The sequence below is a fragment of the Conger conger genome, chromosome 18 (genome assembly GCF_963514075.1).
Source record: "Conger conger chromosome 18, fConCon1.1, whole genome shotgun sequence".
NCBI lineage: Eukaryota > Metazoa > Chordata > Actinopteri > Anguilliformes > Congridae > Conger > Conger conger.
In genome coordinates this window covers 6366796-6394656 of record NC_083777.1, presented here as the reverse complement: position 1 = coordinate 6394656, position 27861 = coordinate 6366796, and the positions used below count along the sequence as shown (strand labels likewise).

At 44.9% G+C, this 27861-nt stretch overlaps 2 protein-coding genes across 2 annotated transcripts; one reads left to right on the top strand and one right to left on the bottom strand.

Moving 5' to 3' along the window:
• The first annotated feature begins 254 nt into the window (after nt 1–254).
• Nucleotides 255–8206, top strand: LOC133118584 (leucine-rich repeat, immunoglobulin-like domain and transmembrane domain-containing protein 1). The gene is made up of 5 exons (XM_061228692.1): nt 255–376; nt 799–1259; nt 1679–1987; nt 6735–7021; nt 7430–8206. Exons 1-5 carry the CDS (start codon nt 255–257, stop codon nt 8204–8206), a joined length of 1956 nt encoding a protein of 651 aa, XP_061084676.1.
• A 748-nt stretch (nt 8207–8954) lies between these two features.
• On the bottom strand, nt 8955–27262 carry cdhr1a (cadherin-related family member 1a). Its single transcript, XM_061228691.1, has 19 exons — nt 27224–27262; nt 27051–27102; nt 26305–26400; nt 25612–25757; nt 25171–25221; nt 24994–25083; nt 24479–24565; nt 23277–23393; nt 22314–22457; nt 21920–21998; nt 21607–21707; nt 20859–21053; nt 20145–20297; nt 19686–19850; nt 18839–18906; nt 15918–16146; nt 15390–15644; nt 13140–13651; nt 8955–8991 (listed from the first exon to the last, which is right to left on the bottom strand). Exons 1-19 carry the CDS (start codon nt 27260–27262, stop codon nt 8955–8957), a joined length of 2616 nt encoding a protein of 871 aa, XP_061084675.1.
• Nucleotides 27263–27861: the final 599 nt, after the last annotated feature.

Below are 27861 nucleotides of genomic sequence, written 5' to 3'. Positions count from 1 at the left end.
TAGATAAACAAGGCAGGTCTCTCAGTGGCCTATAAGGTTCCAGGACGTTGTAAGCATCTGTATTACATGAAAATAGCACGACTCCTAAAACTAATCCCTGACTATCCCTTTTATCATAAGATCCAAAGCTGTTAATATGGGACATCGAAGCAAGAAGGCAATGCGATGCGGCGGATGCTCCCATGACTTTGACAGCAGCCTTTCTTAATTTGACGATACTATAGAAGCGTGATACAGTGCAGTAGCGACGCAGAATGTTACTCCCACTTAGTTGGGTTTTCTCCCTCTCTGTAGGGGTATTTCCTCTTGTTCGGAGTTCTTGCCCATCTCAGTGCAGTTGCTTTTATCATAACCTGAGTGATGGGTCCAAGGCCAGGTGAGTTGGACATCGTTTTTTATGGGAGAGTGTGTGCGTAAATGCGCAATATGTATACAGCAAAGGTTTATACAGAGCAAAGTTTATACAGAAGCAATCGTAATTATGCCCTAAGGTTGTCACTTGCATAGTTCAATTTCAGCATGAACACCGCACATTTTTCTTCCTGTGTTTAGTAATGGATTCGTTTGCGAATCTGCATTAATTTCTGAATATTTGGCTTTGAGCTTTTTGATTAATTTAAAATAATGTATTAAGCTGTGTGTATCACATAACATGCGCGTATAAATACAACCATCCTTAACTTTTTTCATGAATGAAATTGCTTTAAATACTTAAATAACGGTCCTTGAAGAAAAACAATGTGGATTATTATCGTGTAAAATTAAAATGCCGTGACGTTTCACTCTTTTTCTTTCCAGGAGCGTCATTTGCAATGACCCCGAGATCTCTTTGGTCCCCGCCAATTTTCCTGCTGACTCCTCCAAACTTAGAATAGAGAAGACTGCAATCAAGCGGATTCCAAGCGAAGCTTTCTATTACCTCTCAAATCTAGAATGTCTGTGGATGTCTTTCAATTCGTTGTCTAAATTAAATACAGACAGTTTCCGTGGCTTGTACAGCCTTGAGGAATTAAGATTGGATGGCAACTCCCTCACGTCGTTTCCCTGGGAATCGCTTACGGACATGCCCAGGCTGCGGCTCCTCGATTTGCACAATAACCAAATGACTTCAATCCCGACGGAAGCGACCGTTTACATCAGAAACCTGACGTACCTGGATTTATCCAGCAATAACTTGGTGACCCTACCTTCCGAGGTTCTCTCCAGCTGGCTATCTGTAAAGCCCACACAGAGTGTGGATACTTCCAAGATGATTTTAGGTAAAGGACATACAATTTATTCATTAAAAAAAACCAAAAAAAAACAAGTAGGCCAAACCGAAATTGAATTTGCAGACCTATGAATTTAGCAGCTGAAATGTTAGTAGTTTTTTTATTATTATTATTTTGTTGTTCTGGTTTGTATTATTATTATTATTATTATTATTATTATTATTATTATTATTATTATATTAATTTATTATTTTTATTGTTATTGTTATTGTTATTATTATTATTATTATTATTATTATTATTATTATTATTATTATTGTGATGTAATTTATTTTTATAATTTCTCAATAAAAATAGAAAAATTAAATTGTATTGTGATAAGTCGTATTTCTTCTTGTAATTGTTTGCACTTTAGGTTACTGAATGATCTTTGAGATTTGAATGAGACTTTTTGCATGTTGTCTCAGGTCTCCATGACAACCCCTGGGCGTGTGACTGCCGGCTCTTTGACCTGGTGCAGCTGCAGAAGGCCTCCTCCTCCTCCTCTGTGGCCTTCATCGACACGCGTCTGCGCTGCTCTGCGCCGGAGGGCCTGTCGGGCACTCTGTTCAGCGACGCTGAGCTGAGGCCGTGTCAGGGGCCCCGGGTCCACACGGCCGTGGCCCGCGTCCGGAGCCCCCAGGGCAACGGCGTCCTGCTGCGCTGCGGCTCCACGGGGGACCCCCTCCCCCGCCTGTCCTGGAGGAGAGCCGACGGGAGGCCAATCAATGGCACCGGTCAGTGTGAGCTGTGAGTGTGAGTGTGAGCTGTGAGCTGTGAGCTGTGAGTGTGAGCTGTGAGCTGTGAGCTGTGAGCTGTGAGCTGTGGGTGTGAGCTGTGAGTGTGAGTGTGAGTGTGAGCTGTGAGCTGTGAGCTGTGAGCTGTGACACTGTGAGCTGTGAGTGTGAGTGTGAGCTGTGAGTGTGAGCTGTGAGCTGTGAGTGTGAGCTGTGAGCTGTGAGCTGTGAGCTGTGAGTGTGAGTGTGAGCTGTGAGTGTGAGCTGTGAGTGTGAGCTGTGAGTGTGAGCTGTGAGCTGTGAGGGTGAGCTGTGAGTGTGAGCTGTGAGTGTGAGTGTGACCTGTGAGCTGTGAGTGTGAGCTGTGAGTGTGACCTGTGAGCTGTGAGCTGTGAGTGTGAGCTGTGAGTGTGAGTGTGAGTGTGAGTGTGAGCTGTGAGTGTGAGCTGTGAGCTGTGAGTGTGAGCTGTGAGTGTGAGCTGTGAGCTGTGAGCTGTGAGTGTGAGCTGTGAGTGTGAGCTGTGAGCTGTGAGTGTGAGCTGTGAGCTGTGAGTGTGAGTGTGAGTGTGAGTGTGAGTGTGAGCTGTGAGCTGTGAGTGTGAGCTGTGAGTGTGAGTGTGAGCTGTGGGTGTGACCTGTGAGCTGTGAGCTGTGAGTGTGAGTGTGAGCTGTGAGTGTGAGTGTGAGTGTGAGTGTGAGCTGTGAGTGTGAGCTGTGAGCTGTGAGTGTGACCTGTGAGCTGTGAGCTGTGAGCTGTGGGTGTGAGCTGTGAGTGTGAGTGTGAGCTGTGAGTGTGAGTGTGAGCTGTGAGTGTGAGCTGTGAGCTGTGAGTGTGAGCTGTGAGCTGTGAGCTGTGAGCTGTGAGTGTGAGTGTGAGCTGTGAGTGTGAGCTGTGAGTGTGAGCTGTGAGTGTGAGCTGTGAGCTGTGAGGGTGAGCTGTGAGTGTGAGCTGTGAGTGTGAGTGTGACCTGTGAGCTGTGAGTGTGAGCTGTGAGTGTGACCTGTGAGCTGTGAGCTGTGAGTGTGAGCTGTGAGTGTGAGTGTGAGTGTGAGTGTGAGTGTGAGCTGTGAGTGTGAGCTGTGAGCTGTGAGTGTGAGCTGTGAGTGTGAGCTGTGAGCTGTGAGCTGTGAGTGTGAGCTGTGAGCTGTGAGTGTGAGCTGTGAGCTGTGAGTGTGAGCTGTGAGTGTGAGCTGTGAGTGTGAGTGTGAGTGTGAGTGTGAGCTGTGAGTGTGAGCTGTGAGTGTGAGTGTGAGCTGTGGGTGTGACCTGTGAGCTGTGAGCTGTGAGTGTGAGTGTGAGCTGTGAGTGTGAGTGTGAGTGTGAGTGTGAGTGTGAGCTGTGAGCTGTGAGTGTGAGCTGTGAGCTGTGAGTGTGACCTGTGAGCTGTGAGCTGTGAGCTGTGGGTGTGAGCTGTGAGTGTGAGTGTGAGCTGTGAGTGTGAGTGTGAGCTGTGAGTGTGAGCTGTGAGCTGTGAGTGTGAGCTGTGAGTGTGAGTGTGAGCTGTGAGTGTGAGCTGTGAGCTGTGAGTGTGAGCTGTGAGTGTGAGTGTGAGTGTGACCTGTGAGCTGTGAGTGTGACCTGTGAGCTGTGAGCTGTGAGTGTGAGCTGTGAGTGTGAGTGTGAGTGTGAGTGTGAGTGTGAGTGTGAGCTGTGAGTGTGAGTGTGAGCTGTGAGCTGTGAGTGTGAGCTGTGAGCTGTGAGTGTGAGCTGTGAGCTGTGAGTGTGAGCTGTGAGTGTGAGCTGTGAGTGTGAGTGTGAGTGTGAGCTGTGAGCTGTGAGTGTGAGCTGTGAGCTGTGAGCTGTGAGTGTGAGTGTGAGTGTGAGCTGTGGGTGTGACCTGTGAGCTGTGAGTGTGAGTGTGAGTGTGAGCTGTGGGTGTGACCTGTGAGTGTGAGTGTGAGCTGTGGGTGTGACCTGTGAGCTGTGAGTGTGAGCTGTGAGTGTGAGCTGTGAGTGTGAGTGTGAGCTGTGGGTGTGACCTGTGAGCTGTGAGTGTGAGTGTGAGTGTGAGTGTGAGTGTGACCTGTGAGTATGAGTGTGAGCTGTGAGCTGTGAGTGTGACCTGTGAGCTGTGAGCTGTGAGACTGTGAGTGTGATCTGTGAGTGTGAGTGTGAGCTGTGGGCTGTGAGTGTGAGTGTGAGCTGTGAGCTGTGAGTGTGAGCTGTGAGCTGTGAGCTGTGAGTGTGAGCTGTGAGTGTGAGTGTGAGTGTGAGTGTGAGTGTGAGTGTGAGCTGTGGGCTGTGAGTGTGAGCTGTGAGTGTGAGTGTGAGTGTGAGCTGTGAGTGTGAGCTGTGAGCTGTGAGTGTGAGCTGTGAGCTGTGAGTGTGGGCTGTGAGCTGTGAACTGTGAGTGTGAGCTGTGAGTGTGAGCTGTGAGTGTGAGTGTGAGCTGTGAGCTGTGAGCTGTGAGTGTGAGCTGTGAGTGTGAGTGTGAGCTGTGGGTGTGACCTGTGAGCTGTGAGTGTGAGCTGTGAGTGTGAGTGTGAGCTGTGAGTGTGAGCTGTGAGTGTGAGTGTGAGTGTGAGCTCAAAAGCTGTGGGTGTGACCTGTGAGCTGTGAGTATGAGTGTGAGTGTGAGCTGTGGGTGTGACCTGTGAGCTGTGAGTGTGAGCTGTGAGTGTGAGCTGTGAGTGTGAGTGTGAGCTGTGGGTGTGACCTGTGAGCTGTGAGTGTGAGTGTGAGTGTGAGCTGTGGGTGTGACCTGTGAGTGTGAGTGTGAGCTGTGGGTGTGACCTGTGAGCTGTGAGTGTGAGCTGTGAGTGTGAGTGTGAGCTGTGGGTGTGACCTGTGAGCTGTGAGTGTGAGTGTGAGTGTGAGCTGTGAGTGTGAGTGTGAGTGTGAGTGTGACCTGTGAGTATGAGTGTGAGCTGTGAGCTGTGAGTGTGACCTGTGAGCTGTGAGCTGTGAGACTGTGAGTGTGATCTGTGAGTGTGAGTGTGAGCTGTGGGCTGTGAGTGTGAGTGTGAGCTGTGAGCTGTGAGCTGTGAGTGTGAGCTGTGAGTGTGAGTGTGAGTGTGAGTGTGAGTGTGAGTGTGAGCTGTGGGCTGTGAGTGTGAGCTGTGAGTGTGAGTGTGAGCTGTGAGTGTGAGCTGTGAGCTGTGAGTGTGAGCTGTGAGCTGTGAGTGTGGGCTGTGAGCTGTGAACTGTGAGTGTGAGCTGTGAGTGTGAGCTGTGAGTGTGAGTGTGAGCTGTGAGCTGTGAGCTTTGAGTGTGAGCTGTGAGTGTGAGTGTGAGCTGTGGGTGTGACCTGTGAGCTGTGAGTGTGAGCTGTGAGTGTGAGTGTGAGCTGTGAGTGTGAGCTGTGAGTGTGACCTGTGAGCTGTGAGCTGTGAGCTGTGAGCTGTGAGTGTGAGCTGTGAGTGTGAGTGTGAGCTGTGAGCTGTGGGCTGTGAGACTGTGAGTGTGAGCTTTGAGCTGTGAGTGTGAGTGTGAGTGTGAGCTGTGGGCTGTGAGTGTGAGTGTGAGCTGTGACCTGTGAGTGTGACCTGTGAGTGTGAGTGTGAGCTGTGAGTGTGAGTGTGAGCTGTGGGCTGTGAGTGTGAGTGTGAGCTGTGAGTGTGAGTGTGAGCTGTGAGTGTGAGCTGTGAGTGTGAGCTGTGAGCTGTGAGTGTGGGCTGTGAGCTGTGAGCTGTGAGTGTGAGCTATGAGTGTGAGCTGTGAGTGTGAGTGTGAGCTGTGAGCTGTGAGCTGTGAGTGTGAGTTGTGAGTGTGAGTGTGAGCTGTGAGTGTGAGCTGTGAGCTCTGAGTGTGAGCTGTGAGTGTGAGCTGTGAGCTGTGAGTGTGAGTGTGAGCTGTGAGTGTGAGCTGTGAGCTGTGAGCTGTGAGTGTGAGCTTTGAGCTGTGAGTGTGAGTGTGAGTGTGAGTGTGAGCTGTGGGCTGTGAGTGTGAGTGTGAGCTGTGAGCTGTGAGTGTGACCTGTGAGTGTGAGTGTGAGCTGTGAGTGTGAGTGTGAGTGTGAGTGTGAGCTGTGGGCTGTGAGTGTGAGTGTGAGCTGTGAGTGTGAGTGTGAGCTGTGAGTGTGAGCTGTGAGTGTGAGCTGTGAGTGTGAGCTGTGAGCTGTGAGTGTGGGCTGTGAGCTGTGAGCTGTGAGTGTGAGCTATGAGTGTGAGCTGTGAGTGTGAGTGTGAGCTGTGAGCTTTGAGCTGTGAGCTGTGAGTGTGAGTTGTGAGTGTGAGTGTGAGCTGTGAGTGTGAGCTGTGAGCTCTGAGTGTGAGCTGTGAGTGTGAGCTGTGAGCTGTGAGCTGTGGGCTCTGGGTGGGAAGGGTGACCTGTGAGCTGTGAGCTGTGAGCTGTGGGCTCTGGGTGGGAAGGGTGACCTGTGAGCTGTGAGTGTGAGCTCACAATCCAATTGGTTAGAAGAAAAATAAAGATGTATTTTTTGCTGGAGGAAACATGAGTGTACTCCTATCTTGATATGTTTGTCAAAGCTTAGATTGCAGTCAAATATGACTCCAAGCTTTCTGCTACTAGAGTGCAGTTGGTGGAGAGTGTGCCAAGGTCATTTTTAATTCCAATGCTAAAGTGAGAGGACTGAAGAATAGATTGAGAAAGGGATGGGACCAAGTATGGAGCCCTGGGGAACTCAATGCCGAACTTGTAATGTTCGGCATTGATGGCTTCAACATTGCAATGGTGGCAAAGAAAGATCCATTTGTTCCAGGGTCAACCATACAACAATCTTAAAATAAGCCAGAGCCAAAAATGAAAGAGGAATTCATTTTTTCTCATTTTTCATTCTCTCTGCAGTCCAAGAATCTATGAAGGAGGGAGTGGTCTGGTCCATCCTGAACGTTGCGGCTGTGTCCCAGTGGGACTCGGGGAGGTACATCTGCATGGCCACGAGCATTGCAGGGAGAGTGGAGGCGGCCATTTCCCTGATGATAACGGATTCGGTGAGAAAGGATAATGAGACCAGCGGCACAAAGAAACCCAGGGGAAGGAAACCCAGCAGTAAAGCTGCCGCCTACCAGGAGAAACTGCTGGCCCAGTACACAGCCCTGCCGACTGCCGCCCCCACCCCCCTCCTTTACTCTGTGGGCTACAGCCCACGAGCCCCACGCACTGAGAGCTACAGCCAACTGGCCCCACGCACTGAGAGCTACAGCCAACAGGCCCCACGCACTGAGAGCTACAGCCCACGGGCCCCACGCACTGAGAGCTACAGCCAACTGGCCCCACACACTGAGAGCTACAGCCCACGGGCCCCACGCACTGAGAGCTACAGCCCACGGGCCCCACACACTGAGAGCTACAGCCAACTGGCCCCACACACTGAGAGCTACAGCCCACGGGCCCCACGCACTGAGAGCTACAGCCAACAGGCCCCACACACTGAGAGCTACAGCCAACTGGCCCCACGCACTGAGAGCTACAGCCAACGGGCCCCACACACTGAGAGCTACAGCCAACGGGCCCCACGCACTGAGAGCTACAGCCAACAGGCCCCACGCACTGAGAGCTACAGCCAACTGGCCCCACGCACGGAGAGCTACACCATGTCTGACAGTGCTCCAGTCGAGCCCACGCCCAGCCTGGCCGCGGCGGAACAGCTGCTGGAACTGGAGAAGACCAACCTGAGCGGTCTGGTGGCCGACGCCTCATCCCTCCAGCAGGGCCGGGAACGCGTGGTCCGCTCGGTCAAAGTGGTGGGCGACACTGACCACACGGTCATGCTGAACTGGAGGGCCCCCACGGCCAAAAACACCACGGCGTTCAACGTCCTGTACGCCGTGTTCGGGGAGCGGGACATGCGGAAGATCGGCGTGGGCCCGGGGAAGAACCGCATCACCATTCAGGGCCTGGTGCCCAGAACGAAGTACATCGCCTGCGTGTGCGTCCGAGGCCTGGTCCCGAAGAAGGAGCAGTGCGTGATCTTCTCCACCGACGTGGCGGCCAGCGCCAGCGGAGCCCAGAAGCTCATCAACGTGGTGGTGATCACGGTGGCCTGCGTCATCGTGGTGCCTCTCACCCTGATTGTGTGCTGCGGGGCTCTGAAGAGGCGCTGGAAGAAGCTGTTCGGGAGGAAGTCGAAGGAGACCCAGGACTCGTACGTCACCTTCGAGACTCTCTCCCCCGGGACCAGAGCCAGGGCCCAGCAGGGCGAGTACCCGGCCCGGCCCAACCCGGAGGAGTCCAACCGGCTGCTCTCGGCCCGGTCCAGCCTGGACTCAGAGGCCACCGCCAAAATGGAGGGAAACCCAAACGAATATTACTGCTGACCCTGCCCCTGCCCGCTTAAGGCCCCCCCCCCCCCCCCAGCCCCTGTTTCCTGTGTACAGGACATCTCAGAGTTCAGAGGACTGTACGGATTCACCACAGAACCATGGTGGAATGATATCTCATGTGTGGGGTGTTGAGGGAATCTGCTTCTCTTTTTCAGTGTGCGCTGTTCACACATTGTGCTGCATTCAGCACACTCTTCATTGTGTGTTTACAGTACCGAGGCTCTTGCAATGGAATCCAGAGTACTCCCCTCTGTGTGTGTGATATGGCCCAGTTGTTCTGTTTGTTAACTCTCCTGCTGGGGGTTTTAAAAAGGGAAATCATGTTGTTTTTTATTTTTTACATTGTAGAAATCGCATGTCTGCTCAGAATGTGACTCCCGTTTTCCATCTGTGATACACATTTACAAGCATACAAGCACTAACTGTGGCACCCACCCAGTCTTGAGAGATTATGTTTTAACTAACTAAGCAGGATAGGATCAGATTTCAGTCTTTGTTAATGAAGCCGAAGCCATTCATTCAGTCAAGATGTGTGTGGATAAAATAAATGTTTGTATATAGTAATCATATATGTAGTTGTTGGTTATGTATTTTATGAAGTGCCTATTTCATATTTAGGGCAGGAAATCTTTACACATTGAAATGTCCAAGGATTTTGACTCCAACATCAGCCATGATGAACTGATTAATTGGTTTTCTTTTCCAATATGTTTTACTGTAGATGTAATGCAAAACAAAATTGTCAATATTTAACTAAAAGATATGCCTTATTGTAAATAAATATTGAAAAGGGCAGTATTCTTTTTGTATAACATGTTGTTTTTGGTGTACGCTGCACATGACGTTGTACTATTCACAGTATTTTATTTGACCTGTACATTTCACACCTATAAATAAATTTAAGTTTACCATTAGTGCCCGTTGTTTTCTGTTATAAAATGCGAGTCCGTTTATTTTTCTTAACCGCCAATGAAGTCGATTATGGAGGACTACGTTAAAACGCAACATTAGGCTATTCTGTCCGGGCGCCTTTGCACAAAAAGAGATTTAACAAGGATGGAAATTGCGTTGAGAAATTCCACACAATACCCCCCATGATTGAATAAAAAATCGCATTGAGTACTCACAACTCAAGGAATTACCTTGAGTAGGCTGAATGTGAAATGTGAAACGACGTCAGTGCAGTGTAATTCATGTGCAGTGTTTTAGTCAGATGGGACTGGGTAGTTTGGAGGCGAGGTTGCATTCAGTACCATGGACAGCGTTTCCAAACCGTTTAAATAACTCTTGAATGCGAAGTTTAAACGTACGACCAGATATTTCTTTCTTTTATTTTCACGAAGCTGAATTAAAGACTTATCTGTCCGTAACAAACAAATATTACTCTGCCTTTCGGAACGGACATTACCCTGACATGTTTAGCTAAGGCTTGGCCCAATCCAGCAGCATGGTGGATAACTGGACAAATGGACAAAAATAATAGGATTTCGTGTTCCTTGGAGGAATATTTGAAATTGATTGGATGGTGAAGATATTTTGATGAATGAATTGACCTCAAACGAGGATGATGCATTTGACTCATTCATGCGTTCGTGTCATGCATGCTGCAGTGGTGCCAGGCAGACATTCTTCATGAATCTACAGCTGTATATTTGTATAGTAGCGAGTACTGCATATATTTCTAAAGCTAGTGCTAAAGGATTTCTTCAATATGAAAACACTGGTAGAGGATCAGTGGAGGTTTGTTTAGTACATTTTATTCTTCACTTCACATTATTGCTAAAGAGTAACAGTCGGTTCTGCCCCACTGACCACAGTCCAGTGTGATGTAAAAGTGAATTGTGGCCACATTGAAAGAGAGGACTATTTTATTATTATTATACTATATTATTATTATATTATTTTGGATTAATTTTACAACTACCATTTGCTTACACACTGGACCTGTGGCTCAGTAACCATCCAGCCCTTCTCTCCTGTCTCCCAGATCATTGGACAGATGGTAGAAACATATTTTAAAAAATTATACAGAGAATGTTTTCCATGATTTTTTATATTTTTTATATTCGAGACAGTGATATAGAAACACTGTTAAATCAGTCTATACAAATTCCATAAGTTACAAACAGACTGTTATTTTGGTCTTTAGATAATCTGTACAATATAATACCTTGTGTAGCTATCATTATCTTGTAGCATTCAAAAAGATAAAAACAGGTTTGGACCACAGCACAATGCATTTCATGAAACAGATTTTTTAACTTACACAAAAAGAACAATTATCACATCTGATTGAAAGTAGAATTTCAGATCATGTAAGATTTGACTGAACTGAAACCAGCAGTAGGCTATTACTCCTCTGTATTTGGGACAGATATTGAACTAACAAACACAGACCAATACTAAATGAGCATCTGTTCCTGGACCCTACCAACCCCCCCAGAAACCACAAACATGCTGCAAAGTCATTATACTTAAACACTGAAGAATTTACATTTCAATACTACGCGATAATCACATTATCCTCTTGTCCCTTGTTACTCAAATCACAGTTCTCAAGGGCGGATCACTGCTGGTTTTCCACCCTCCCTTTACTTGGGAGTCAAGTTTGAAGGCCGTCTGGCCAATCGGTAGCAAAAACTGTTGAGCAAAGCACCTGAGAGAAAAAGAAAAGCTTAGATTTGGATTTGAGGGCCAGATTCAGCATGCATGCGCGAGTCCGTTTACCCGCAGATTACATCGAGATCTTTATTCGAAACCATAAAAAACGGATGGTAAATTAGAATGGAAAGTATAGTCTACTCAAATAAGTATGATTTCAGTGTTTGGCAAACAGTAGATATCTACATGCTTAACAGATTTTGAGTACATTTCAACATTTGAATACTTTTTAGCCTTTCTGTAGCCCATCATTAATAAAGGTTTTTTTTAATAATTAAGTTGACTTCAGAACTTTCTTTGCAAGTCCCACTGCTTGCTACCCAGGGGTATTATTGATATTGAGGTTCTACTCCCAAGTTTATAATTCTGCCATAATTCACTAGCATTATTTCATAATCTAGTAAAGTAGATATTTGGCATCTCCCCAAGTTCTTCTTTGACATAACAAGCATGGATTCTGGAAATGTGAGAGTGAATAAGGTGGAATCAGACAGTCTGGCAATCAATGCAGATCTAATTCAAAACACTGGGTTCATTTAGATATCTCTATCCTGCTGTAATACACTCGTATTCAGGACTAATTCATAACCTTTCCCCATTTTAGGCAATATGAGATTTCAATATGACAAAATATGTGTTAAAATCAATATAATTACTAACCAGAATACTGTAAGAAAATCATTCAAAGGAATCTCATAATAGGCACCAGCTGGTTCCAGTGAAAAATAAAAACCCAGGGAGCGTGTTCGGTTGTATACAAAAGCATTTAACATGAGCTTTTCCTGCTACCTGCAGCAACCTGCTTGGTTACCTTTTTCAAATGACTTCAAATGAAATTAGCCTGAGAGATATGAAATAAGAAATGACAAATGTTCTTTCAACCAGTGATTCTCAAACTTGATCCTACAGTAGGAACCCCTGTAATACATAATACAGGTTTGGCTTGTTATCTTGTCTTTGAATTCTTCAAACTCTTCTATCTACCAAATAATGAATGGTTAATTTAAGTGGCCACACATCCACTAATTAGGGGTCTATTGATTCCCCTCAGTCTAATTTGATTGATCCCCCAGGAATAAGTCTGAGAACCACCACCATGACTACTGTGTAACACAACAGTTCTTGGTGCCCTATAAGGAGTCCAGTGGTTAACCCATGTGCATGTTAAAAACACCCATTTCTCAAGTTTTAACATCTGTTTAAACAACAGACCTCATTTCATTGCCACACACTCACTGATACAAAAGAGATTACTTACTAAATACCAAGGTAACATAATAAACAATCATAAATGAAGACATTTCTTTTCCACACACTCACCAATACAAAAGAGAATATTAAATATATTAGATAACATAATAAGCAGAAAATGTTTAGAATCTGAGAACTATCTATGATGAAGGTAATGCCCTTAGGATACATTAATAATCTTAATCTTAATCTTAATCTTAAAACCAAATGTTCTTTGTAATTATGACCACAGTTTACCTCATTGTCACACTCTCTACTGCAGGGATACTCAAATCAGCCAGTACTACTGCTGTATTTCTGTTCTACTGGATGGCTAGTTGATCGATTGATGCCACAGATTAATTTAATTGACGGTGTCCCATGTTTAAATCAGTCTCTGAGTACAGGTGAAGAATGAAAACCAATAGCATTGAGTGCCAGATTGACATCTTCCGGATTTAGGTGTCTGACTCTAACACAATCTCATCCAGCGGCGACTGACTGACTAGACTATATTTTCCACACAATCTTTATTTACATTTCTGTGTCAGGACTCTGAGCTGGGCAGCGTTTCACGGTCTTACATTTCCAGAGGGCACAGAGCAGCCACACTGAGTCGCAGTACTGCTGTATGAAATCCTGTCAGATTTATATATCACCTTTATCCAAAGCGCTGTACAATTGTTGCTTCTCATTCACCCGTTCATACACACACTCACTCATGACTGGCTGCCATGCAAGGCACCAACCAGCTCGTCATGAGGGGCATTTAGGGGTTAGGTGTCTTGCTCAGGAACACTTCGACACACCCAGGGCGGAATCAAACAAGCAGCCCTCTGACTGCCAGACGACTGCTGAGATACGTCTTCACTAGGGATGTGTTTCAGAAATCCTGAGCCCATTTACACAAGGGCACACATGCACATTGTAGTACTGACAGTGATGTGCATCACACGGGCTTGTTCTTGGCTCTCAGGTAACAAGCCTGTTCTGACACCAGTGCGGACGGGCTTAACTATCATTTCCAATTTGCGCTCTCTTCTGTTCCAGTCTCATCTTCAGCTCGGAAACAAACGCTGAGTTTAAGCTGGTCTCTTTGGTCCTGATGGACTTCCTGCTGGCTCTGGACGGCACGTGTCCGGGCCAGTGCCCCTGACTGGGCCGGGGGTGGTAGTGCGATGGCGGGGGCATGGCGGGGGCACTGGGGGGAGGTGGGGGCGGGGGGCGGCTCATGTTGATGTTGTTGTTGTAGTTGACGTTCTCTAACTCCTTCTCCGGGTCTCTCACCGTGAACTTGTTGGCGGGGTCGTCACGGCGACGGAACGGCAGTTTGAAAGCCAACGGCCTGCGGTCCCTCTGCCTCTTCCTGATGAGTCGCCGTGCGGGCGTAATCCTGTTGGACTTTTTGTTTCTCATGAACATTACGGTGGAGATCACCATCGTCGTGACTATTATGACGCTAATGACGCCAGCGATCACGCCTAGGACTTTGAGGGGATTGTCCCTACTTTGCATTAAAAAGGCCGCCATCGGCCCCTTGAGCTGGGTCTGTAAAAGAGCACAAAGAGAAGACCTGAATTAAGTCTAGAGTAGGACCCGCTTCTTCATCCAACAACATGTGCAGTGTCAGCCCTGGGCCACGGGGAGACCAGCCAGCGAGTTAAACCACAGCAGGAAGGCAAGCGAGGTAAACACCCACACTTTTACTGCGTTTGCTGTGGTATTGTGATCGCCTCAATAAGTGTGGAGAATTGAGCACTTGCATTGAAGTGAGTATGAAAGTTTAGAGCAGAATTTAAGTGTTAAATGTTGACAAAATACAGGCCTCTGGGCAAACTTGATTGCTTGCATTATCTGGTTGCTTCTGGCTGAGGCAGGCATTGGTGTGATAGAATAAGTGAATCATGGCCTGTTGTATTAGAATGGCTGAATTGTTGTTCTCACAGACATGGCCTGATTAATTTCATATGGCTGAATCGGTGTCTTCACACAACACATGCCTGTTGTATTAATATTGCTGAGTCATTGGCTGTACAAACATTGGCCCAGAGCTTGCACTGCACATACAGACAAGATCAGAAGGGTTGAATGGGGCACCTATGCATGTTCTAAGATGGTGGCCTGTATTCAATCAACATTTGTCCTTAGGTTTTAGTCATGACCAAATACAAATGTTGTTCCTTTTATACATACACAGGTTTGGGACAAAAGGATTGCTTAGTCACATGATTCAGGACTAATGCTGATTGAATACAGGTCTATATGTGGTCTCATGCATCCTTGATCGAATTATAACCATGTACTTTGATCAACACATTACACGTACTGTATATAACTGTGCTCCTGTACTCTTTTACAGACCAATAATGTGCTCTAAGAATATACTTCCTGTTCCATAAGAGTGGGTTTTCTGTTCATGAGAATGCAGTTCCTGTTCAGTCACTTTGTGTCATATTGACATGCAGTTCCTGTTCATAGTTACTGTGATTGTGATATTGACATGCTGTGTGAATGACAAATTTAGGGATAGGCCCTCCGTATAATCTTTCTGATCTTGCCATGCGGTTGGACCCGAGACTTTTTCATTGATGTCCAGTACATTAGCGAGGATATAACGACTGTTATTGAAATGGTGCCGATGACAATGCTCAAACAAATCCAAAAAACTGTCCCCGGACGCTTTCTGAGACCCAGGAAGTATGAAACCATTCGGGATCTGATCTGAAAACATGATACAACAACAAAACAACTTCAATCATGTTCTACCAGCACGCTGAACTGCAGGTTTATGGATAGTAATGGTCATAATGAAGTTGAAATGAAGCTGAAATTGAATATTGCATATAATGAATTATGATAATCAGTTTGAGATGTAATTATAATTATAATGAATAATTATCTTCCATCATAAAATCGAATGATAATAGTTTAGAATCTGTAAGTGAGACTGGTGGAAGAGTTGGTTCAGTTGTTTTTTGTGGAATAGTACATTCTTCCAAAGTAAAACCCAACTTGTTTTGGTCATATTAATCAGCCATTTATAAAATGCTGGCTACGAAAGATACTCATAAATGGTAGTGATGTTTTTGTAATAATTCATTCTTTATACAAAATGTATATAATAACTCATTAGAATATGCATATGTATATTGCCTATTGCCACTGCAGAGCTTGTTGTGACTACTCTTATGATGTGGCAGTTTTGCATCACACCATGATGTCTTTGTAATTTACTGTGTAATAATAATAATAATAATGATGATGATGATGATGATAATGATCTCACCGCCTCAGTGATGTCGATCTTCACCACGGTGGTGGTGCTGAAGGAGGGGGACCCTCGGTCCCGTGCCTGCACCACCAGTGACCAGGTGCAGTCCTTCTGCTTGGTGATGTTCTGCACGATGTCCAGGGACTTGATGTAGGGCTTGAGTTTGATCTCGCCGGTGTCCGGGTTGATCTCGAACACGTTGTCTGGGTCCGCTTTCATGATGGAGTACTCGATGATGTTATTGGGTTCCTCTGCGTCATCGTCCACTGCCTGAAGACACACGCACACACACACACACACACACACACACACAAACGATGCATGTCCAAATTTAGATTTTTCTTACAATAGAAGGCAACAGATATGGACACAGAAACAGAAAGAATGTGTAATATTGATGATGTGCAGATAGACTGATCCCAGAGCTCAATTTGGAGTAGCTGGCATCGTCAGTGAGAGGGATATGAAAATAAAGTCTGTGTGGAAGTGATGTCTTCCCCGATGAAGCTGGCTTCATCTCATTATGCTGCGCTTTAAGCTCACCTCTATCTTGACCGGGGCGCCGATCACCATGGTCTTCTCCAGAAAGTCCTGGTTGAACTCGGGCGGATGGTCGTTGAGGTCCAGCACGGAGACGAACACCTCCGCCAGGCTGTACTTCCCCTCCATGTCCTCTGCCTTCACGTAGAAGCTGTACTTGGACTTGGCCTCAGCGTCCAGGCTGGCCCAGGGCTGTGTGTAGACGATGCCCGATGTGGGGTGGATGAGGAACCTACAGCACACCACAGCGTTTCACCACCACCACCACCACCCACACAGGAGGCCATCTTTAGCATGGTGCAATCATTGAACCTTTGAACGTTTATGTACTGTAGCCTGTAGGTGATTTTCCAGTTCCTGGGAAAATGCAAGACAATCATTCAGATCAACCAACATTAAACTACTTCAGTTTAAAATTCTCACCAGGCTGTATTGGACTTCAAAAAAAACATGTCTACAGTGTACACACAGATGGCACCTGTTCCATGCAATGCAAAACACACAAAGGCTCACTACACATGTAATGGGAGTGCAATTAGATTTCCAAAAATACAATCAGAGATAACTAGCCACTTCAAAATATCAGTACCCTTTTCCACTGAAATGTACAGTTCTGTACACTATTGGAGGATTTATCCAACTGAAATATCTCCCCAAAAAAATTCACCATCATTGATGGATCGGGTAAATTGGGCCATTACTGTCTGAGACACAGATGAGCCTTTTCAAATCCCTTCTTCTGTGAGTGTGTGAGAGAATAAACCAGCACAGCCTGTGCAGATGGAAGTGCTATTAACCCAAGCTGTGGTGTATGCTGCCCATGAGGTTGTGCTAAAAATACAATATTACTTATCCTTATTTCAACCTTAAAGTATTTCACATACCTTTGGGTGAAATATACACTAACTTGTTGACTTTAATTTGAGTGTTTTCACTCATAAGTAGTCAAATTGTTGTTATTTTGCAGATGACAATGGCAGTTTTTGAAAACTGAAAATTCCAGCTTGCAGCTCTGACATTGTGCCTATTACAGGGGATAGCCCACACACACTCTATTTTTTACTCCAATCCCATTACAAGATTAGCCAGTAAAAGTAGGCTGAGTGGACAGTAGTGGGTCTAGTAGTACTGCAACTGAGCCTGCAACCATACCACTTAAAGTGCAAGATCTATTATACTTTTTACAATCATTTTTACAATTCAATCAAAAAGACCACTTCCATCCTTCGAGGGTAGTTGTAAAACATAGACCTTTGATGTTATTAGCAAGTTTTGTGCTGCCTCACACGCAGGTAATAAGTCAAACATGGCCTTGCAGGGCATGGTGACACTTATCGGATTGAGGCCATATACTACTGATGAATTAATAGAAATGCTAGCTAGCCAGCAATGTAACTAACTTGCTTGCTTGTAAGCTATATTGGGTTTTGTGCTGCCAGAAGGCGAACCATCTCTGCAGGCCCTTATGGCAGAGACGGAAGCCACTCCTCAGTAAGGCACATGACAGCCCACTTGAAGATTGCCAAAAGGAAACTAAAGGACTCTCAGACCATGAGACACAAGATTCTCTGGTCTGATGAAACCAAGATTGAACTCTTTGGCCGGAATGCCAAGCGTCACGTCTGGAGGAAACCAGGCACTGCTCATCACCTGGCCAATACCATCCCTACGGTGAAGCATGGTGGTGGCAGCATCATGCTGTGGGGATGTTTTTCAGCGGCAGGTACTGGGAGACTGGTCAGGATCGAGGGAAAGATGAATGGAGCAAAGTACCGAGAGAACCTCGATGAAATCCTGCTCCAGAGAGTTCAGGACCTCAGACTGGGGTGAAGGTTCACCTTCCAACAGGACAATGACCCTAAACACACAGCCAAGAGTGGCTTCGGGACAAGTCTGTGAATGTCCTTGAGTGGCCCAGCCAGAGCGCTGACTTGAACCTGATCTAACATCTCGGGAAAGATCTGAAAATAGCTGTGCAGTGACAGTCCCCATCTAACCTGACAGAGCTTGAGAGGATCTGCGGAGAAGAATGGGTGGAATACCTCAAATGCAGGTGTGCCAAGCTTGTGTCATCATACCCAAGAAGGTGGCTCGACAAAGTACTGAGTGAATGGAGTGAATACTTATGTACGTTTGGTATTTCAGTTTTTTTTTTAATATAAATTTGCAGAAATGTCTAAAAAACCTGTTTCACTTTGTCATTATTGGGTATTGCGTGTAGAAAAAGAAGAATTTAATCCATTTCGGAATAAGGCTGTAACATAACAAAATGTGGAAATAGAGAAGCGGAGTGAATACTTTCCGTAGGCACTGTTTATAGCCACAGAAATTAAGCAGATTAGGGCTAGCAGCCTTTCAATAAACTCCCATAAATATTACAGTCAATGAAACTTGTATATTTTGGTGGGAAATTAGAGGTACAGTGCGTTATTGTACTTCAAAAGGCCACAGTAGCATTCAGTGCACAAGAAAATTAAAGAAAACATTTAACTTAAGGCAGGATGTTGCCATTCAGGAATAGATATTAATCGACAGAAAACTATGCATGGCTAACACACTGCACAGTAGAACACTACCCCACACCATACTATCAGAGAGTTTATAACAGTACTGTCGTGGTATTCTGAATTTGGAGGCACAGCAATGGAAAAGGTTGATCAGATTTCTCTTCACGCCCCTTGGCCTCAGGCCGACAGCAAGTGTAAACATGGCTGCTGTAAAAGGTTCTCTGGCATGGTTCCTCAGTGTTACATAAAGAAGCGATTGTTGCTCTGACCCCCCCCCTTTCTCAGCAAATTGTCATGGGAACTAATGGCATTGCATAAGCCAGCGTTTCAGCTGGATTTACCCCGGGCTGCTGCTGTGAGGGGTATAATCAGCTGACCGGTGTGGGCAGAGAGGGGAGGGGCCCTAATTCTACTCACAGATCTGCACCAGAGCCATAGATGGAGTATTTCACATCGCCCCAAAGACCAGAATCGGGATCTGCGGCCTGCAATGAAAAAAAGGAAAGGAGATTTGGGAAATGTCACATGACTGGAGGGCTACATCCCCTGAACAGTCATTAGTGACTGCATTGTCACACCCCAACAAAGCAGCCATGTTATGGTCAGGTGTGAGGCAATGCAGTTAATAAAACAACAGAACAGCAATAGTCTAGTCTATAAACATGCAAACCCAAAGGAAAGAATAACCTTTTGAAAGTTAATGTGGGTGATTGGAGTTACCTTTATATCTAAACATATGCAAATTAATGTATTAATCAGAAGATCATTTGGATGGCATCCTGGTGTGGTTTGAACCACAGGCTTATAGTCTTATAGGCTCCATAACCATTGACATGAGAGGTGAGCTCATTTTATGTACAATGAAGCCACACACAGTGAGGTACCATTTGAAGACCAGTTGTGTGTGCTGTGCAGTGTGGTGTACAGTGGCTTTGTCAGACCTCATAGGCATTTAATATTGATTTATTTTTTCTGAAATAATTTGTATGAAGCTGTATTATATTTCAGAACAATTTGGAGTGTACTAAGTCATTTAGCATCCTATAACTCAGTGGAATGAGTTTAGCACAAACAAATTCATGCAAATTTGATGGAAATAATATAATGACTATCTGAATGCTTAGCTCCCAAAATATGCTCACCAAATTATGGTGTCAGCTGCTCATATTGTTCATCTCTCTAAAATCATCATTGGATAAACCCCATTTGAATTCTTGCTTCTTTTAAACTATTGCGTTGGCAGTGGAGAAGAGGTGAATCGCACCGTCACAGTGATGACATTGGAGCCTCCGGGGGAGTTCTCAGGGATTCTGGCAACATAATAGTCGGAGGAGAACTTGGGAGTGTTGTCGTTGGTGTCCAGGAGATGGATGATGATATCAGCCGTGGCACTGAATCTTTCCGGGGTGTCAATCTCCACAGCGAGGAGCTGAGGACAAGGGCATAAACAACAATACAAGCTTCCAGAAGTTTCTGAATGTCAGTTCCACAGCCTCGTGTTAATTATTTTTGGTGCAGTATTATTTACAATCAATTTAACTGGGGTATGTTTAGTCCCTGTGACCACTGCTCAATAAAAGAGCTGTTTTATAGAGACTTTAAACTATAAAACAGCTGCTTCTTACAACATGGAAACAAACAAATCTGCTACATCTCCATCACGTTCATAAAATCTGCTTGCTATTAGTGAAGAAAAAGGCATTTATCCCTGTGAATATCTTACCTTGAAGGTGAGGAAGTGGAACTGCTCGTAGTCGATGGCTGCAGAATCTTCCACGATGATGGTGACTTGGGCCTGATTGAGGACCGTCTGAGGGACCACCCGCAGCATGGTGCCTGGGCCCACCAGCTTCAGGTTAAACTTAGCATTGACACCCTGTAGGACACACACACATACCCACATATTACAGACACACTCTCTGTGATCGCTCGCTAAAGTCGCTGAAATTAACTAAAACTTGAATTTAACTTGAAATAATAATGCAAAATGCTGATTGTTTTCAAGCCAATGTGTATTACGGTTTATTCTTTTTGTAAACAATCAACCTAGAATGCAAATCAATGGTTATGATTCCACCAAAAACCCAGTGTAATATGATATAATCCAGTGTTAGACTAGTATGCAGCTGTGTTAATTTGAATAGCATACAGTGTATCAGAAATGACATTTTCAGGTTGATTGTCAGTTCCTTCAAATACAATATGGAATGCTAATCCTGGATCATTATTTAGAGACATTTCCAGATTACCAGCCCAGCATCAAGCTTGTCTTCACCATGTGACCTTCACCAGGGCTGCATCATGTGACCTTCACCAGGCCTACATCATGTGACCTTCACCAGGCCTACATCATGTGACCTTCACCAGGCCTACATCATGTGACCTTCACCAGGCCTGCATCATGTGACCTTCACCAGGCCTGCATCATGTGACCCACCTGGTCCGAGTCGTTGACCGTGACCTTCAGGCTGCGCAGTATCTCTCCCTCGGGGGGGTGCTCGTACATGGTCAGCTCAAACTTGCTCTGTGGGCCGCTCTCCCCAAAAAAGGTGGGTGGGTGGTTGTTCAGGTCCACTACGCGGACCGTCACAACTGTGGTGGAAAACTGTCCCTCTGTGCCCAGCTCTGTAGCCTGCTCAGAGAACACAGTGATGAACCAAAATCAACTCTGTACTCCAAGTACAACTGTATGCTTAGCAACTATGTGCTTAGTTTGTAAAACATGTCATTTCTTAACCCAGCCTATGGGGGCAGCTTCAGCACATGGACATTGTTTTCTACGCAGCACTACAGGAGACAGAGCAGAAGATTGCCTCTCATTAGTTGCAGCTGAGAGCCGCAGGCCTCCTGGCTGTTCATTGGTCGGAGATTCAGCGGAAGCCTGGCTCACCTAAACCCACCCTAAACTGGTGGGATGAATTTTAATCTTATAGCCCAGATTAGAGATAGCTGTGTTCAAGCTAAAGAGCTGTAGTTTGACTGAAGCTTGCAGAATGTAAGTGTCATTCTCATCCATCAGGAAAGAGTGCATTCTCATCCATCAGGAAAGAGTGCATTCTCATCCTTCAGAAGTGACACTGACACATACATTTGTATCATATTTACCATGAATATGATGCATTAACTATAGTTTTTGAGGTAACAGTAATTTCAATTTAAGTTATTGAAATGAAACCAACACTCACCTTGACTTTAACTTCATATCTTTCTTTTTTAAGATGAGCTGGATACGCAAGAAGCTTAATGCATCCAGTGGATTCATTGATGGTGAAAACACCATCAGCCCCTGCAAGAGCCCAACACCTTCAGAATATTACATACAGCAGCACGCCACACACTACAACCTAACTTGACTCAATCAATAGAGCAAGGACTAATACAATGACCAAAGTAATGGCAAAACCATTTTTTTAAATGAATGACTTGATATATTTTTTTATTCAGGCTCTATAATGTTTAAAATTTTGACTGCAATTTCATATTTTCATATAAGCTCACCGTTCACTATTGAATATTGGATTGGATTAGGGTTGCCAAGATCTCCATCTTTGGCATAAACAGTGTAGATTTCAGAACCCTGAAAACACAGACATTTCACACATGCATAATCAACATACCAGCATACTAGTGCAATCAAACAGTTTCAGAGTAGAGTATGTTGTGCATCTAGAGATTTGGTCAGAGTTATTCATTAGAATACTGTAAAGCTCTTTTTCCCCTGTAATTTAATTAGTGCTAACTATTTAGATATGTTTCTGAGGGTTGAAAGCTGGGATATTTGCGAAACTAAGGTACAAACAACATGACACATGTAGAATTATTATTCATGGCAATAATAAGTTTGTGTGTCCTTTTGTTGGGATAAGTGCTAGAAACATAAAGATTTACTTACTGGTACTGAGACCTCGTAAACGTATCCGAAATATGGCGTGCCAACGAAGATGGGAGGTGTGTCCTGGGCATCGATCACATTGATGGTGACAGTGGCTGATGATGACAGCACCTGTTCCCTCCCTTTGTATGTGCCACCCCCATCCTGTGGCAGAAATGCATGCGTTACACCACCGTGAGAAACTACACGTTTGATTTGCTCAGCTTAGGACAGCAGGACTGTGGATACACATGCCACCCCCAACTCCAACTCTTTTAGTCTGGCCTGCATTCATGCCACCCACCACTCCCACCCCCTCTCACCCCCTGCAGGTGAAAAGTAGCTGTGGTAGCAGAATCAGGTCAAACTTTCAGTTTCTCATCCCCTAGGAAAGAGTGCATTCTCATCCTTCAGGAATCGATCGCATTCTCATACTGTAATTGATCATATTTACACCTGACCCTTCATATCAATATAGGACACATACATTTGTATCATATTACACTCCCACCCCCTCTCGACCCCTGCAGGTGAAGAATAGCAGTGGTAGCAGAACCAGGTCAAACTTTCAGAGACACTGAGAAGGACTTTGCAGCGTCATTGGCTTAGGAGGTAAGAGCAGTTGTAAGAGCAGTCATCTGGCAGTCAGAGGGTTGCTGGTTCAATTCCACCCTGGGTGTGTCGAAGTGTCCCTGAGCAAGACACCTAACCCCTAAATGCTCCTGATGAGCTGGTTGGCACCTTGCATGGCAGCCAATCACCATGAGTGAATGGGTGAATGAGAAGCTTCAATTGTACAGCACTTTGGATAAAGGCGCTATATAAATTCCAACCATTTACTTACTCCCTTCTCAGTCAGTGAAGCGCTAAAAACACTTGACGGCCTTAATCTGTTCAGATGTCATTTTGATGGCAGGTGGGTGATCGCTCTGCCTCAGAAACCAGACCTGCAGCAGCCCACAGAAACCCGCAGAGCCGTCTCACCTTGGCCACCACGGTGATGAAGTGGGTCCGTGACTTCTCATAATCCAGAGTGCTGTGTGGTCCAATCCGCAAGACCCCACTGTGCCCGTCAATGGCGAACTGAGTCATGTGAGAATTCTGGGGGAAAAATGTTCATACATTTAGAACACTGTACAAACCACCATAAACACAGGGCCATCTCTGTACACTAAACAATAGAAATATGGACAGAGACTCACAGTAAAATATCCAGTGTTCATTAGGGGGCAACATTGGCTCAGGCGGTAAGAGTCGTCTGGCAGTCGGAGGGTTGCCAGTTTGATCCCACCCTGGGTGTGTCAAAGTATCCCTGAACAAGACGCCTAACCCCCAAATGTTCCTGATGAGCTGGTTGGTGGTTTGCATGGCAGCTAATTGCTGTTGGTGCGTGTGTATGTATGAACAGGTGAATGAGAAGCATCAGTTGTACAGCGCTTTGGATAAAGGTGCTCTATAAATGCCAATCATTTACCATTTAGCATGATTCAGCTCTTGAAGAGTACATTTGAGTCTAGTAAGGACTATGTGCTCTGTATGAGTTGATGTAACGCTGAACATTTGCGCTGTTTTTCTAGGTCACAGATTATACCCATTTTAGCATGTTCACATATCCTGTGGCACGGGGCACACAGAGGAAGTAAGCAGTATTATGGGAGTCATTTTAAATTAGTGATACTGCACATATCTGCGTCAATCCACAATATCCGTGAGCCTTACTGTAGCAGTTTTCTCTGTTAGAATCCCCGGGGCCAGATGCACACTGCTACAGTGCGGCTCATACCCGGAGGTTTCTGTGCGCGTAACGTAAACACACACAAAGTGCCACCTCACATTTGCCACCAGCTCCCTACAAACGTAAGCTGCGAACTAAGCCGTCCGGATCTTACCCAAATGTAATTGTAATTTAATCCAGGAACGCACTAGTGCATCTCTGACCACGTCTGAATTCAAACGTGCTTATGCTGTGTTATTGTCATTATGCTGAGATTAACCTCTCAATCCACCCTTTTTAACAATGCTTTTTTTATTTTTGCTAAAGGCTTTCAGAAGCATTTTACAGGCATTTATATGACCACTTATGCTGGAAGCCTGCCAGGCTGTAGGATAATGGAGGTGGCCTCTCGTTTGGCGGATAATGGCGGTGGGCGGGGGTCAGCTGAGGTTGTGGGGTCACCAGATGTTACCTGGAGGAAGTAGGAGACACTCCCGCCAGAGCCGGTATCTCTGTCCACAGCCTCGACTTTATAAACACTGCTCCCCGCGGGGGTGTCCTGTGAACAACAGTCACATCATCGTGAGGAAAAACACTGCAACATCCTGCTAATGCTAGCACTACACACCGCAACCCCCTGCTAATGCTAGCACTACACACACTGCAACATCCTGCTAATGCTAGCACTACACACACTGCAACATCCAGCTAATGCTAGCACTACACACTGAAACCCCCTGCTAATGCTGGCACTACACATTGCAACATCCTGCTAATGCTAGCACTACACACTGCAACCCCCTGCTAATGCTAGCACTACACACACTGCAACATCCTGCTAATGCTAGCACTACACACTGCAACATCCTGCTAATGCTAGCACTACACACTGCAACATCCTGCTAATGCTAGCACTACACACACTGCAACATCCTGCTAATGCTAGCACTACACACACTGCAACATCCTGCTAATGCTAGCACCTACTTCTGGGACATCCACAATGAATGGCAGGTTTTTAAAGAAGGGCCTTTCGTCATTGGCATCTGTTACGAACACCCGCACTTTCTCCACCACCTAAAGCACCAGAGAATTACCATCAACCCACTAAAAACACTAATCTTACATTATTCATTTTATGTGCTTTTCATCAGATGCACTTACTTTATTAGGGCCATCTGAAATGCTGAGGGACACTCGAATTTCATCTTGTGTCTGAGGAAACAAAGCATAAGATTTTATACTTTATTATGGCTTATTCTACTTTTTAATGAATGGATATCTGTTTTTTTTTGTTTTTGGTTTTTTTCAAGCTAGTTAATGCTCCAATTTGAGGTGATGAAATCCTTTTTCTCCCTAAAGAAAGAAAAATCGAATTATTTTTTTAATTGAATTGGAAAATAATATATTGTTTTATGATAATTTTTTGTTGAGGAGAGAGACCAGAACATCGCCCCAGGTTTTAGACCACAACACTGAAAAACATGGTTAATTAAATTAGATATTATTTTCCCTACAGACCGGACACAAAATAAATAAAAAGAAGAATCAAAAGAACAGAGTAGGACTGTTATTAATCTGATGTCTGTTTACTGTTAGACTTACTTCTCTGTCCAGTTCATCAATGAGGCTGATATTCCCAGAAATAGGATCCACTTTGAAATATTCCTTAGATCCGGGTTCAAAGGTCAACCCATATCTCACACGCTGGCCTTCTGGGTCTGTTCCGTTCAGAATATATATCTGAGTCCCTGTGGAGGATGCAGGATTTTATATTTCCTATTTATTTTATCCTCATTCAAACATCTGAAGAGGAAAAGTACTGCAGATTACATGCTAAAGTGGTTTAATGGCCTAAATATCAACTGTCTATTGGTCACATAAAAAGATCAACATCCATCACAGTAGATCAGTCTTGGCAGTTTCTGAAGAAACTGTTAAGAACGGTATATGATTTAAATCGCGAAATGTTTTCTTAACGGAGCTGAATGGAGCTGCCAGATGATTCGTGCAGGTTCTGTTTGGCTGTGCGGCCTGACTACTTGTGCTTTACTCTGTAAACTCTGTTTACCTTAAGCCCTGTCAAGAGACGTCACTGGAATTCCCCTAATCAGCCTGCAGCTTAAAGTCAACTGTGATCTCAAGCTCATCCCTACTTTTCTGTCCAACTGTATGTGTGTGTGTGTGTGTGTGTGTGTGTGTACATAAGCAAATGCTATACATTTTAGCCACCTTTTTGTTGATCTGAAAAGTTTTGGGTTGCCAGAAATGTGGCGATTGATCGCTGTTTGAGCTTACCCACTGGAGTGTCCTCAGAGAGGCTGAACAGAGCCATGTTTCCATTTCCACTGCTCACCCCATTATCAAAGAAAGAGGGCGCGTAGTCAGCTTGCACTACAAGAAAACAATGCCATTCCAAGTGATTATTTATTGATAGGCAGCTACTATAGCATCTAGAAGAGATTCAATACTGTATATTTCCCTGTATTAAAAATACCCCAAAATGATAATATGAATTAAAAAACCGATAATTTATCTAGGCACTGCAATCCTCTCATTTAGAAGAAGAAAAAAATTAATTATTGCCTTTCATTTCTACTCCCACTTACTGAAGATTAAAATTAAGTTACACTGACAAAAAGATGCTAGGAGAACACAATGTGTATTTACTCCTTTGACATTCTCAGGTTTAAATGCAGCCATTATACTCTGTAGTATAAGAAATTCTCCCAGTGCGAGCCTGTTTAACGCAGGAATGCGTGTCTAACCAACTCCCATTACAAAGGAATAAAAGACCAAGTGGCTCTACATTGTTAAAAAAAAACACTCACTTACTAACAGCGGAGTAGAGTAGCAGACAAGGCAGACGATAATGGATTTACCCACACATACACAGTATGAACAAAAGACTGTGAATAAACAACTCATGAAGCATCGCACAGGGCTGTAATCATACGGTGTTAAAGAAGGAGAAGTAATCGGAGACGCTCACCGAAGCACACGAGCAGCAGAGTTATAAAGAGCGGGAAAAGTGCGGTTCTCACATTCTTCATCATAAAGGACGGAGCGGAGACTCTGGAAGCTGCATGAAGGAGCCTGAGGGTCACGCACACACAGGTGTCCTTCTGGAAGTTTCTGTGCTCCCTGCTGCGGCCGAGGCAGATGCTCTGGGGCTAATCCAATCACGTCTTAATGCTCCGGGCTCCTGTTTTCTCACCCTCTCCTGATTTCTCACAGGGACGAGGACTGAGGCCATCACTGAGATCATCAGACGGTTTACTGTTATTTATGGTGCTGTTTCCAGGGAGAAATTCAATTCATTTTGCCTGAGGGAATTCATATAGTAACATGCATACATGTGTAATGAGGGTTTTAGGAATGAGAACCTTGAGAAGAACCAATAGGGGGAACTCATTCTCCTGTTGGATAGAGGTATGGGTTCATGGAGATTAAACATGGTCTGTCTCAACAATTCACAACCAGTTGTACAAAACAGCTGGAGGAAAGGTAATATATTCTGACCTGTCTTTAATGTACAGGATATATTTAGTCAGATATATTATCCCTGAGAGTTTTATCATCTATTGAGTTTTGTAACATTTTGTCATAATTTCAGCGTAGCAAGTGAATACTTCTTCAGCACTTCTGGCCACCATTAAAAAAAATGGGAACACCAAACCTGTTTCTAAAGAACATTAAACCCGTTTTTAATAGGAATACCAAAAGTGTTTATTGAGTGTGAATCCACTATGAACAGCTTGTCAATAAGTTATTTTGTACCTATCAGTAAAAACAGGTAGTATGTTAGGTTAGTCCAGGGGTCGGCAACCCTGGTCCTGGAGAGCCGCAGGATGT